At 44.1% G+C, this 15,036-nt stretch overlaps 1 protein-coding gene across 15 annotated transcripts in view; it reads left to right on the top strand.

Annotated features, from left to right (window-relative positions):
* col13a1 (collagen, type XIII, alpha 1) overlaps positions 1–15,036 on the top strand; it is a 239,574-nt gene that overhangs the window by 145,672 nt on the left and 78,866 nt on the right. For all 15 annotated transcript variants that reach the window (XM_041176321.1, XM_041176332.1, XM_041176335.1 and 12 more), the window contains 2 exons: positions 1,631–1,657; positions 11,696–11,758. In XM_041176321.1, coding sequence (XP_041032255.1) covers positions 1,631–1,657; positions 11,696–11,758 — 90 coding nt within the window. The remainder of the gene's footprint in view (positions 1–1,630; positions 1,658–11,695; positions 11,759–15,036) is intronic.

The raw sequence follows: 15,036 nt of genomic DNA, 5'->3' as shown, positions 1-15,036 counted from the left end.
AGTCAGTTTGGACAGCAAGAGGTTTACTGCTTTTTCTCTGGGTGTCTTTTCTCAGCTCAGCTGAGACTGGCAATGCGCCACATGTTGGATTGCAGATAGTGGAGGGACCATGATGCAGCACGTCAGGCGACTACTGGCCTGAAAGCTGACTGGTGTGGATGCGATAGCCTGGACTGCATCATAGAGTCCCTTTAGGGTAACAACTAAGGTTAACTCTTCAAGCACATTGCCCACAAGTTTCCAATCAGCGTCACAAGCAGCTCAGGTACTTCACCACAACTAAAAATCTTTCCGTAAAGTGAAATGAATCTTTATGCAAATTGCATTCTCACAGAAAAACAGAAATCCACAAAAATCTTTTGATGTTTTATTACCCTTTATACAGTAAAACCTGAATTGTAGAAATCCACAAAGCACCAGTGTTACCAAACGCACAGTGAAAAGGCGAATGAAACTCCATTCACAGACTATCAACAGCCATGTACCAGTTTTGTGTTAAAAACATAAACCCTTTTAAAGTAAAATCTGTTTGGTTTTGCCGTCCGTCTGTCACCTTTGGTGATTTTAGATCTTAAGCATTGTTTACCAACATTGGCAATTTAGCATTGATACTTTGACTTGATCAGGTGCATGGGAAAGATGGTAGGAATCTGACCTTGAGAGATAACAGGCAATCACTTTATTAAAAAAAGGAGTTTAATGCAGCACAGTTAATCTTAAGCTAGCTCTAACCCTTCACAAAGGGGTATCTTTTACCTATATGTGATCCTGCTGTAGTGCATTGCCTGCTGGGAGATCAGAGTGGGATAGCACGTGTTTTATAAGCGGATTGGCAGCCAATTTGCACACAGCAAGGTCCCACAAACAACAATGAGCTGACTGGCCCATTATTCTATTTGGGTTATGCTGATTGCTGGACGAATGCTGACTGGGACACTGGGAAGGTTTCCATGGTCATTGGCTTCAAAAAAATAGTGGCATGACATCTTATACAGTCCGCCTGAAAAACATATGCACATACAAAATAGGAGTAGGCCATTTGGCCCCTCGAGCCTGCTCCACCATTCAATAAGATAATGGCTGACCTGATTGTCGCCTCAACCCCACATTCTACCTACCCACAATAACCTTTGACTCTCTTGTTAGTCAAGAGTATATCTACCTCTGCCTTAAAAATATTCATTGACCCTGCCCCCGCCATTCTCTGGGGAAGAGAGTTCCAAAGGTTCACAATCCTCTGAGAGGATTTTTCTTTCTCTCATCTTCATCTTAAATGGGAGACCCCTTATTTTTAAACTATGTCCCCTGGTTCTAGTAAAGCTGATAAAAAAAACCTTAATTTAAAACATCTGACAGACGTCTCCTCTGACAATGCAGCATTGACTCAGTGCTCTGCTGAAATGTCACCTGGATTAACTACCCAAGTCTTAGATTGGAGGTTATGGGACTTGAACCCTCAACCTTCCAACTCAGACAAAAGTGCTATCACAGGACATACGGTTGTAAAATTTATTTCAAACTAGTACCTAAGTATCCTTTCTCTGAGCCAATTCAAAACTTCAAAAGACAGATTTGAATAGGATCTAAGCAGAAGGACCAGAATCTCATCATTGTCTTTTTAATTTCTCAGGGTCCATCTGGAATGCCTGGACCGAAGGTAATTAACAACGCCTGTTATAATATCTGTAACTACATAAATAATTTTAATTTATGAGGTCTAGGTAGATCTGTAAAATTAAGAACTATTTTTAGCACTTCCTTTGACATGTGGCTTTAGTTCAAAAGCAGAGTGAAAGGCGTCTGCTCACCATTAGGATAACAGCTTCTTGGCTTGATGTGCTGTCCATGCAATAGGATTTTACTATAGCTCACAAAGCTAGCTTAGTTCTTAACTTAGTTCTGCTCTTAGAGTTGCTGGAGCTCAGTAATGTGAACGGAGAAAGTGGGAAGATTTCCTGGTGCAGCCATGTAAATGTGTCCAGACTTACAGGGAATGGTTTCTGAACTTAAAGTGCTATCATTGAATTGGCTGGACAGAATGGCCTGTTTCTGTGCTGTACAATCTCTGTACTTCTGTGTAAGGCACTTTGCAGGAGAATATACACAGAAAGTATATTCAAAGAGTTACTGGCATAAGTTGAAAACCATGGGGCCGAATTTTCCGTTCTGGAATCCAAGGTGAGGAGCTGGGTGGGAAAGTCGGTGTGATTCGGGCTTGGCAGCAGGATGGATTTTCGTGCTGAATTTTCCACTTTTCAGCTCATTAATTAAGCATCAACGAGGAGCTCATTGAATCCTGTCTCAGGGCCAGTAGGGATTCGCCTGCCCCGTTGTTACCTCATGGGCTTGAAGGTCCTGGCGTCATCTTTAAATGGCACTCGCCACAGACATTCACTCACTGCAGGCCAGGTGTGCTGTGAACTTCTGCGTTACTGTGGCGACCAAACGAGACAAGCCCTTGGCTCCATGGTTCAGTGAGGCCTCTCTGGGGATTCACCTCCAGGCCGTCCAGGAAAGGCACGAGGTCCTCTGTCCGAGGGCTGAGAACAGGAGATCCTCTCAACTGACCACGCCAGCCCAAGAGGAGGTTGCCAGGGTGGTTGGTACCCATGGCACACAGGAAAGGAGCGTTCTGCATTATAGGAAATGAATGAATGATCTGATGCTCTCTGTGGGGTAAATGAAACTTCTACTAACTCCAAACTCATGCTCTCATAAGAGTATCAGGCAATTTAGAGTCAACAGGGATGTCACACACTACCAGTAGATGGGACGTTAGCACTCTGTGTCTGCCAGCCACTTTAAGATCCTGCACAAACTGCATCTTAATCCCTTACTGTGGAGGGCTCAGCACACACAACAGGCGTGCATGGTTTCTGTGCTCACAGTCAATCCATCTGTCTTTATGCAGGACAAGGTTGCCTGCAACTGGTCGGACAGAACAAAGACTGGAGTGGGGAGCCCCAGAGTTGAGGATAGTCTCCTCCCATGAGGAGCAAGCAGCAGAGCTCACTGGCGAGGACCGAGATCACTCCTACGCAGAAGGCGAGATTGGCCTCCCTCAACAAGCCAGTGAAGGTCCATCCAGTATACATTGACAACACGGGGACAATGACTGTGAGTGACCTATAATGTAAGAGCCTGCCTAGTCAATCACTAATTAGCTCTTCTCTTTATTGCAGCCACCAGCAAGAAAAGGCAGAGGAAGAAGCTGAGCAAGCATCTCAGCTCCAGTCCGCAGAGGAAAACCCGTCATTGCGTTCACTTGCAACCTCCACCAGCGCAGATAGACTCACCTAGAGTAGGCTTGGTGTCACCACCTCACAGACAGGTGTCCACAGCAGGCAGAGGCAGTGACAGTCGAGGTCTCTGACACTCGCAGGACTGCCAAAGACCAGGCACTTGCTGAGTCCAATTCCAAAAACGAACCCCTGCAATCAGCCTTGGAGGTGCAGAGACAGGCAGCAGCCATCAGCAGACTGGACTGAAGGTTGGAGGAGACCGTCCACATTCTGTCTGATATCATGGATCTGGCATATGATTGCATCAGTTTCCACGAGAAGGTTGGCAGCTGCCTTGGAGACCCAGGTCCAGCAGTTCCTGCTGGATTTGTACTTGGACGTTTACACCATTGCTCTAGCCATGGGTGTATTCCAGCAGTGGCTAGGCGAGGGGGGGGGATGGGGCACCTCAACCTCCCTCCAGGTCCCCTTCACCTTAGGGGGTCAGGGAGGAGCCCTTGGGCACGCAAAGGGAGGAGGAGTGCCAACCAGACACCCCTGGTTATCCACCCAGGATACTCCAAGGCTGTCCTGCTGCTCCAAATCCCCTCTGCCTGTGACCCCATCAATTCCAGCACATCAGGCCAAGTGGGGAGCACCTGCCCCAGAGCAGGAGACTCTTACAGACCAGGGCCATCCAAGTCTCGGGCCTCCAAAGTCATCTCAGACAAGAGGGTATAGCAGTCAGCAGGCTGCCTCCACCTCTGCTGCGGGGACAGGGCTGCACCTAGACACCGTGGTAAGGTTATGACAATTAAGAAGTTTTGAATGCACAATGGTGGCATGGGTGTTCGTTCACTGTGTTATTGTAAATATATTTCACATTTATCCCTCTCCAAGTCTCAGCTATTGAATGACTAATCAATGTGATGCAAGGTCCCACGTTCATTCAAGGTACAAAATGAACCCCACCCCCCCTACCTCACAATTATCTCCCATCTTGTCCCTCAGTTCCAGTCAGTCTGACTCAACCTCGTGACAGTGAATCACCTTTAGTTCTACATAAGAGACATGAACAAAGGCATTTCCTGTCTGAAAATGATGCCTGGACAAGACACATTGTAACCCTTGCATCTCAGGCAGTCATTATGTGACCTCATGAGAATTATTCATCAATGTTAGTGATTATCCTGATGCTATCGCACCGAAGTCTGTAGTTTGTGTATAAGTATTTGTCTCAACCAATATGACGCCTTTTCAGCCACTTTGCAATGATGTTTATTTTATGACCATAGCCTTTCATGCCTCCCTGCAGCGTTATTTTATTTCCGCATTTAAGGCTGACTTAGGGCTCATAGTCCATCTGACAAAGGCCAATCACTTCTATGTCGAGGACCGTAATGTAATGAAAACGATGCTCCAGCATGTCTCTTGTGTGCTCATCAGGATCTATGAAGGGAAGAAGTTGACATTGACTGCGGAAGAAGTTGACAAACCTGACAGGGCTACGTCTCTCCCAGATGCCAAGGCAACGCAGGACATAAACTTGGAAGGCTTCCAACGCATGCGGGGTGTTGAGTGTTTGTCAAAAATCACATGATGGTCCTGCTGAACCACTTTCTGTGAGGACAATGATAACATGACTCACAGCTTTGGGTACATGCTGTTGTGCTACTGATCACTGTGTCCTAATGTCCAGTGGCATCTGGAGGCTCAGTCTCAAAATGCAGCCACTGCATTAATCATGCTGGTGTTTGAAGAGATGGTGTGGATGTAGCTAACTCTTGACATGGTCAAGCACTAACCATTGACAAATGTTTTTCATCTTAGAGCCGCCGTGCTAAACTGCTGTCAGATTGGCATGAGTGAATCCATGTGTGCGATCGCGTTTCAGCCTCTTGAAGGATGCCATGGCCACTGACTTGTTGGCTCCATGGTTGAAAGGACTGCACTGTGCAGTTGTTTAAGGCTGTGTGCTTGTGTAGTGCTAAGCACATTCCACAGTGGCCACAAGGTCCTTAGGCTACTGTGCCTTCCAACGATGACCCCATCGTTAGGGTTGAAGGTGACTTATGCTGATCATTGTGAGATTGATGATCTTTTGTGATATGTTGAGGATGACCATGAAAGTGTTGTGTTGCCTGTATTGAAGCATGAAGAGAACTGCACTCATAACTCCTCTTCATCTTATTCCATCTGGAATCTTGTAGCTATGAGGTTGTCACGGGCACACCTGCCACACCGTGTCCATGCAATGGCATCCTCATGTGGCTTGTCTGAATCCTTGCCCTCTTCAGATTTATCCCCTTCAACATCCTCCTCATCCGAGGAGTCAGCTGGCTCTTCCATGTCGCCTGGTGGCAATACATCACTCCCTTTGCAGTGCTAGCAAATAATGATGATACGGGACACTCTCTGCACTGAAAATTGAAGAGCCCCACCTGATTGGTTAAACCATCTGAAACGCATCTTTAAGAGGCCAATACTTTACTCTATTAAGGACCTTGTGGCTGAATGTGCAGCATTGTATCTCTTCTCGGATGCACTCTGTAGACAATGAACAGGAGTCATTGACCTCTTGTCACCAAGGAACCAGTCCTTTGATCATCGAGGTCCCTCAAATATCTCTGGCTTGACATATACGAGTCGTGTAAGCACCCTGGGTACCTAGCACAAACATGATTTGATCACAAATTAGCTCAACGTTCCGAGAGTCAAATCTTGACACCCGGCACTTGTGGGAAGCCTGAGGTCGCAGTGGATCTCACAGCTCTAGCAGCCTGGCTTGCTTCATCCATACAGAACTACGTGTAACGGTGAGCTTTATCGAAAAGATCATCTGCCACCTTCCTTAGACATTTGTGTGTCGCCGATTGTGAGATTCTGCCAAGGTCCTCAGTGGAGCCCTGGAAGGACCCACAGGCAAAAAAGTTCAGTGTGGCGGTAACCGTCAAAGTAACCAGTGTTGGATACCTCCAATTCCTTGTGGCATGAGTTCCTCATAGAGAATGTGGCAAATATGAGCTAACACATGCCGATGTGTTACCATCTTTCACTCATCTCCATGCATGAGCTGCATCTACTGTGGACTCTTGGTCACGCCAAACGACTTTATGGAACTGGCCCTCCTTGTCAGCATCTGTGCCTTCCTCGGGTACTGCTGGCTCTTGTTCTTCAGGACAACGGTCTTCCCTGGGCTGTGCCAATCAGTGACAGGCCCTTTTTCTCCTCATTCTAATCAAAGCTATCAAGAAGGCTGCATTGCCTGCAGCCTGCATTCTCCACTTCTTGTATCTGTGAACGGATACCATTGAGCAATCAATGATAGTTCCTGTGGAATGGTCTCGCTCCGTATACAAGGCAAGAATGCAGTCTCTAGCCCTCTGCTTTCCCTCAGTCTGCACATCACATGCCAAGGCCACCCCTTGCAGGCTGGTATCATCCTGGAGGATGACACATGGCTGGGCTTTCCTCTCACATGTGACTGTACATTCACAATGATGGTCTTAATTAGGGTCGAAAGACCCAAGTCCTAGGATCCACAGTTAGTCTTGTGTTAGTTGTCCTCCAGTGGCCTTGACAATAACTATTGATGCTCAATCCTTGCACTAAGTCCTGAAGGCAAGCATGGTGCCTTGAGTGCCATGGCCAGTGCACTGGGAATATGCCAGCTTGTAGAGCCCATGCTGCCTGTGCTCAGCAGATGTGGACATTGATGTTTTGATCCAACATCCATTCTGATATGCCTCTGAAAGAATCAGATCCCAATTAAGACCATATGTATCGCATCACCTAAATATAACGGACTATTATAAAGGAGACAAGCACATTCATTGTGCATGAGACCCTTGAGTCCAGCACTCAGCTGAGCCATGCCTGATCCATGGTTTGAGCAGGACAGTTCTAGGATGCCCCTTCAATCAGCCAAGAATTGCAGTGCTGAACTCCTCGCACACGCCCTGAGAGCTGTCTCGGATGGATTTTTTTCTAGCTTGTTTTTCAAACTGTGTCATTATAAGATGAGCTTGAAAATGGTGCTGGGAGACCAGCTTCCAACCTCCCCCATCACCCACCAGGTTCCTCTCAACCTCCTCCATACTCATTACATCCTAGTTCCCCTTCCTCTTATCACTATTGAGCCTATCCCTGTTACCCTTGACCACATCATTATCCATATGGATATTCCTGTTCTCCACCCAATTGATGTCCCCGTGCCTTTGTTGACTTGACCCCACCCCTTCTCAAGGCCATATGTGCCCTGACTTTCCAGGACAACCCTCGCCATGACACCATCCAATACCGCCCATGACTTTTCAGCCACTGACTTCTTGGATACAGATGCCTACGCTGACCGTGACTGTGCCCACTGCCTCGTGATACCATGACTCAAACCCTGTTAAGACACAGCAGATGATGTGTGCCAGGCAGACCAGATCCACGAGGGAAACTTGGTCACGCTATCACAACGATTTTGCAATTTGTATTTATTACAAGGTGCATGCACTAAATTCAGAAGTAATAAGCCCACCGAGACCTTTAGAGATTTAAAAAAATTAAAATTACAATATTTATTAACAGAATAAGAGATGTCAAGCGCATACATAAGGCAGAATTTTGCCCTTGGCGGGGGTGCTTGTTGGGGGCGGTTGAGAAGCTGACCGCTGCCTGGGATCAGCACCACACCGCGATTTTAAGTAGGTGGGCCAATTAAGGCCTGCACAGCTTGGACGCGAGTGGCAGTGCTCAGCAGGCAGGGGGAGGAGGGTGAGCTGGGCCAGCGCAAACTTCATGCATGCCCGGGAAAGACCGCTTCAAAATCCCTGAGGCACGGAGCTGTCTCAGGGAAATGAAGCTCTGTTTAAAAAAAGTAATGAACAAAATAAAAATGTCATAAAACAGGTCCCCTCATGTGACTGTGTCGAGGGAGAACTCCTGGCCATAAGGCTACAATAACTACCATAATAACACCTAAAATTCCTAGTTAACCTGACTCCAAGTTACGACCCTCTTTAAGGAATTCCAAATGGCTTTTCCCCAACTTCATTAAACAGCAGACTTACAAACAAAAGCTGGAGGCTTCATTAAAGCTATTTCACACTCTCCTGTTAGATCTCACATGGCTTTCTGACACACAAACTTTCATTCTTCTTTATATATGTTTCTCTCGTTTTAATATGTAAATTCTATTGTTTCATATTTCTTTGAAACTGTATCTTCCTCACAATATCAAAACTTTCATGGTGCCAATATTGCCAGTAACCTTTCGGAAAGTTAAATACATTCCTTAGTCTTGCTTATCTGGCTAATTGTAAACATACTGGGATTCCCTTTGAAATCCAAATATCCCTTCATTTATCTAAAAATGCAAATCCCCTTCACACCTTACATGCTAAGCCAGCATCCATGTTTACTCATTAGCATGTAAGGCACCCAGCTTCTTTTGATAAGTTAAACCTGCAGTCTGTTTGACTCCAAATGTAATTAAATCACACAAAGACCTAACTATACTTACCCCCATAAACCTACTTCACAATAAACCAGAAAAATAGTATGAAAATTATTATACTTTCATGACAACCTCTGGGATCAAATCTCTTATGTGACTGTCCATGGCCTGTGCACCATACTGTGCGTGACTGTCACTGCCCAGGGAGGCCTTCCCCTGCCCAGGATCAGGACAAGACATATATGCCATGTAGGGCCCTCTAACATGGCCAGCACAGTCCCAGCACAGTCTCTTCAGTAGCCCCCCAACAGCATGGCCCTTGTCCCAGTACAGTATTTCGCTACTTCACTCTGTTCCTTGACCACCCTTTAGTCCTGCCTCTGTTTTACCCTCCCTTCCCTTGTTCCCATCACCACCACCCTCAGCCCTGCCTCTGTCTTCCTCCTCTCCTCCCATGTTCTACAACACCCCCCCCCCCCCCCCCCCCCCCCCCCCCCACCTACCACCCCCCACCCCCACCAGTCCTGCCTCTGTCTCCCCACTGGTATTGTCTGTCGTGTCCTGCCTTGGTGCAGCTTGTGATACGGACACCCGAAATCTCGCAGCAATACTCTTTGCGGTAGATGAAAGCAGTGTCTACTGACCTTGAAACCATTGATGAACTGGAGCTTGCTAGCTGCAGAGCCACTTAGATACAGTTGGGAAACAGACTTCTAATTATCTGCTGGCAGGGAACTTAATCCAGAGGGGAACGTAATTTTGGCGAGTTGGCCTTTTAATGAGCATTCATGAGATGCAGGTGAATGCAGATGTGGTTCTGGCATAGATCAGCGGGAAACTTAACCTACCTTTAACCCCCCCATCAAAGTAGGGAGTACAAAGTTCAAACTAATTTCCCAAGGGCGAGAAACTGACTTTTTCCATTTTGCCATGATTCCTGCTGCTGGTGGGAATGGAAAGTTCTGCCCCGTGTTATTTTTCCTTTCTGAACCTGTCAAATGATTCAAGGTTTTCTGGACAATAAAGCTAGAAGGTGAAAATAGTTCGCACATTTCAGAAAAATTCATTCCTCTTCAGAAAACCAAATGAGCGCTTTTTCAGGAGGACAATGCTTTCACCATCCCAAACACAAGATAAAGAGGATGCTTAAAAGGAAGCTCCATGAGCAGCAAAGCCCAGTGAAAGGAATATGTGCCAGATAGCAACATCCCGTCTATTCGATGACAGATCTTACAGCCTGCCAAGCTTGGAGGTATTTACAAGAAAACCACATAGTGTTCAAATTGCTGTAGAGTAATCATCAGTCTAACTCTTTTTGTTTAAATTGCTTAAACACACCCTTTTCTATTTAATTAAAAATAAAATTTTTGAACACAATATGTCAGTATGAGATGCTAAGCATTACCACAGTAGACTCCCTCAGTTCTCACAAGTCAAGCAGGGGCTGCTCTTCTATTGATCTTAAAGACATCACAAAGTGCTTCACAGCCAGTGGAGTAATTTGGAAGTGTAGTCACTGTTGTAATGTAGGGAGCACAGCAGCCAATTCACGCACAACAGCAATGAAATAGATGACTGGATCAGCTGTTTTAAGTGTTGGTTGTGGGATAAATGAGTAAACAGCAATTTACAAATACTTATTATAATGCAAATTACAAACACTTATTAAAGTGGAAACAATAATGTAAGAATATGTTAAAAGATGTGAAGGCAGGGAAGAGTTCATGAACTGACCTAGCCAGCTCCAACTCCAGATCATTGCAATCACAAATGTTAAGCACATTAATGCAGTGTTAAAGAACGAATGCCCTTAGCTCGATATGGAAATAGCTTTATTGCTACCACTGTTCGAGTGAACTGTCTGAGATGTAGCTCATTTCATAAAGCTACATCCTGAACTGTGTCTTGCCCCTTTAGTTAGGTTGAATGGAAGAAGTTGTTCTCCAATTAGAGAAAACAATCTAAAAAGACTAAGTTCAGTTGAGTGTGAAGTGAAGGTTTTCTTTGGGCTTTGTATACAATCACAATATGTAGCCCTGTGTGTAAAATACATCATTCTTATTAACAGAAAAGAACATATTAGGTAAATACTTTTATGAACAAGATGTATTTTTTGCAAAGGCAAAGTTGTAGCTTTTTGAAGTATGCAGGGATATTTTTCTTGTTTAAGCCTTTTTCCTTAAATGTGTATAACTTCAATAAACTTTAGAAAGTGAACAAAACTCAGGAAATACCATTTGATTCAAAATACTTCACTGACGTCGGCATGGGGTGCACTGGTTAATAATGTGATCCGTGTTTTATTTTTGAAAGATCAGAATGCCATTCCAAATATTTCGAATTATTTTTTCCATTAGCTTCTGACAATCCAGGTGGAAAGATGAGCATAGTTTTACAACAACAACTTGCATTTATAGAACAAAACATAGCAAAACAACCTGAGGTGCTACGCAAGAGCATAACCAGAAAAATTTGACACCAGCCCACCTAAGGAGATATAGGGACAGGCAACTTTAAGCTTGATCAAACAGGTACCTTTTAAGGGGCAACTTGAAGAAGGAGAGAAGCTTATTGAGCAAGCTTCAAAAATTGGGCCGCTGATAACGATGGAGTGAAGCAAATCATGAGACATCTTCATTAATTTTAAATGTTATACCCTTGGGAGGGAGGTGACCACATGATGTCAAGCCATTGAGATGCATTTCTTTTGTTGGTGCCCATAGCAGAGCCCCCCTTAGCGTTTCTGAGCTGTAATTTTAAACAGACAACTCCAATAAACCAACTGAGATTGGGGCAGCACAAAGCAAATCAGTTCAGGAAATGGAACAGCATGAACTTTTAAAGGCCGTGCCAGGAAGCTGTGCGACAGTTGACTTTAACGGGAGAACTTGTTGATGTAACAGAGGGAACCGCTGACCTAGTTTAATACTCCGTGAAAAGTTACATCAGTGGTGCTTCTCTTAAATAATGTGTCTAGTAATGTTTCTCCTAAATAATGAAAACAAACACACTCCTTTTATTGTTTCAGGGAGAACCAGGAATAACAGGACTGCAGGGAAAACCAGGAATGCCAGGGCTCCCAGGAAGAAAGGTTAGATAAACTCTCTTGCAGCTGTGGGTGATCCCTTTTACAGAGTCTCCAGTACCAGGAATGATTGAATGAATCTATCACCTTGAGACTGGGGATCGAGGCAGCTCCATAGACTCCTGCTGCCTGCACACCACGCACAATAAAATGTGATTGGCAGAATGGATACCAGGGAGAGAATTCCCCCCATCCGTCAGGTTGTTTGGGGGGTGGGGGCGGTGGGGGGGGTAGCGGGCGGACCTGATCAGCACCCCCGATCGAGTCCGTGCAATCTTTTTACGTAGGTGGGCCAATTAGGGCCTGCCCAGCGTGACGTACGCCCAGAAACGCTGTGTGCTCCCTGTGCGGGCGAGAGTTCCCTGAGTCAGGGCCTGTGCTCTTTCAGATTAGTTTAAGTTTTAAAATTTTAAATAAAGAAAAGAAAAAAACTTAAGACATGTCCCCGCTCATGTGACAGTGTCGCATGAGCTGGGACATGTCAATGAATTTTTATTAAAATTTTTATTCAATTTATAAATACTTCATGAAACCTCATCCCGCCGGTGGTTGAGGTTCCATGAAAAATGCTAAGGGGCTCTTCACCAGCCCCTACCCCCCCCAAACCTTAAGGTTGGATGGGCAGCTCAGTTTATTGGTTTAATTAGTTTTTAAATGGCCTTAATAGGCCATTAATGGGCTGCGTGCCTGCTGAACTGAAAACCTAAATGACATTCACTGATGTCGGGATGCATGCCTAACGTCACCCTGCGTCATTTTATGCCTCGGCGAGCAGACCCCGCCCCAGCCGAGCCGAAAATTCTGGCCCAGATACTGCAGACATTTCCAGGTTTTTTATTTGAGATGTTCATGATGATGACGTGGTTGGTATATAAAAGAAACAGAGAAAGCTACTGCACAGGGCACATTGTCAAAATGCTTCAGTGTTAAATTGCAACCTTGTAAAAATAACTTGGTAACTCGCTTTTTAAAAGTTCTTTCACGGGATGTGGGCGTCACTGGCTAGGCCAGTGTTTATTGCCCATTCCTAATTGCCCTTGAGAAGATGGTGGTGGTGAGCTTCTTGACCCGCTGCAGTCAATGGTGTAGGTACACCCACAGTACTGCTAACATGCCAATAGTTTGCTAGTAAATAAGTGGATTAGGTTATTGACCATTCACTATAGTCACATTGGTTTTCTGAGATTCCTTTATAAAGGTGAAATCCATTTAATTAGAATGTACATTTGGTCTCCTTAAAGGAATTGCATATTTTTAAAATGGAGAAAGTTCAGAGTTTGTACAATATCTAGCTATTCCTGCAGAGACTTAGCCCAAGAACACAGTTTGTCTGGGAATGTTGCTGATTATATCAGCCTGTGCTATTCCCAGACTGTAAGCAAACCACTTAAAATGCGTTGGCTCTTTCACATTTAATTGCAGAATTATTTTATTATGGTTTATTGTAAACAGAACTGTAAAGCAATCCAACTGTAGTGGGGCTATTAATAATGCTTTAAGCTGAATGCTCAGTATTGCTTCCATCCATTATGTTGCTGACTAAAGCTGTGAGTGACTCAGTTGACTTTTATTGCTCATTCTTTCACCTGAGGCATTAGAATAATTTCCTCTTGGAGTTTGTGTAAATTTTGATATGAGGATAAGCTACATTAAGGATCTGGGTTTTTAACATTTAATCCTTTGATAGGTTCAGAAATTTATGAACCAGACATGTTCTCATATTTGTGAACTGCTCTTTAAATGGACCATAACAATATTAAGTGACTTAGCTAACAACAGGGGTGTTGTTGAGTTGGTGGGTGTTGATGGGGAGGGTGAGGAGAGGTGGATCTTAATTAAGATAGATAACTTAAAATAGAGCTCTGCTGATTCATAGTGTATTGTCTGAAGCACAGCTTCTGCACAGGGCAAAAGCTGAATAAAATCAGAAGTACTTGGAAACGTTTCATTATTTATTGCATAATAAAACGGTTTATTGTAAAAGAGTATGAACTTCCCAGAGTGTTGCCAACTTTTGGAACATGCCTTATAAAGAAGTTGGCATTTGAAAATGTAAAGTATATAGATCTTATGAAGCTCACAAGGAGAGAGGGGGAGAGAGAGGCTGGAGGAGGGAGAGAAAGGGAGGGAGGACTGTGGGTCTCTCTGGGTATTGGTTTCCATGTGTCAAATCAGATTTCTAAGTTTTTTTGTGTTTTGTCAACTTGTTAACACTTGATTCCTGTTGCTGTATGATAAATATAACCTATTTTCCTTTGGGCAACAATTCTGTATTTTATAATTTATTAGATGAAGTCCCCAGGGGTGGATTAAAGGTCAGCTGGAACATGTTTAATCTCTCAAAAAACCTGATGTTAATTCACTTGAGTTTTAGTATTGGTGGCCTTGCCTAGAGAAAGTCCATCATTAAATCTTAAATAATTTACTTGAGGTAAACAGGCACTAAAATGTACAATGATGTCCCATTGTTACAGTGATTACAAAAGCAACTTGCTTCAGATATAGCAGAAGCATTATAGAAACAAAGATAATAAGCATACAGCTTTTCCACTTGTGAGGAAAATAAAGTTATTGAGACTTTTCCAGACAGAGTTTGAGTAAACGCCAGTGTGATCCATGGAGAGTTGCACTAGTATGTTGTGATTATGTTACAACCACAATAACTTGTCTGCTAGCTCGATTGGAATGAATTTGGTGAGATGAAGTTAGGTGGGTGGAGGTTGGTATGGAACATATGCAGCAGCATAGACTGGCAGGACCAAATGGCCTGTTTCAGTGCTGTACATTCTAAGTAATTTGAGACTACAAGATTGCAGGTCTAGTTGCCAAGTATCTGGCAGACAAGGCAGCTATCTCCCCATCTCACCTGGCTTCAAGTGTGATCTGTATCAGCCGTGTATGTGTATTCTGGACTGAGCTCTTGTCTTGTCTGCTCAACTAAGACAACTAAGATTTGTCCACTGATTGGATAAGAGATTCCAACATCACAATACCATCAACAATACTGAACACTTGACACTGTTTTACAGGAAAGTTTACTGTCCATAGGATGATAACCAATAACAAACCTTCTTTGTAAGCTTGTTTTTGCTCTCACTTTATCATTAAACTCAATCTTTAATAAGGATATACTGGCTTTGAAAGGAGCGCAGAACCTCCTGAATGTTACCAGGGCTTGAAGCATTAGATTATGAGGAGAGATTACATAAACAAATATCGAAAGTTAAGGGGTGATTTGACTGAGGTTTTTTAGGATTTTGAAAGGAATCAATAGGTTAGGAAGA

Source organism: Carcharodon carcharias, chromosome 28, assembly GCF_017639515.1.
Source record: "Carcharodon carcharias isolate sCarCar2 chromosome 28, sCarCar2.pri, whole genome shotgun sequence".
Lineage (NCBI taxonomy): Eukaryota > Metazoa > Chordata > Chondrichthyes > Lamniformes > Lamnidae > Carcharodon > Carcharodon carcharias.
Note: the sequence above shows the minus strand (reverse complement) of the source record. Positions and strands in the feature narration are given on the sequence as shown.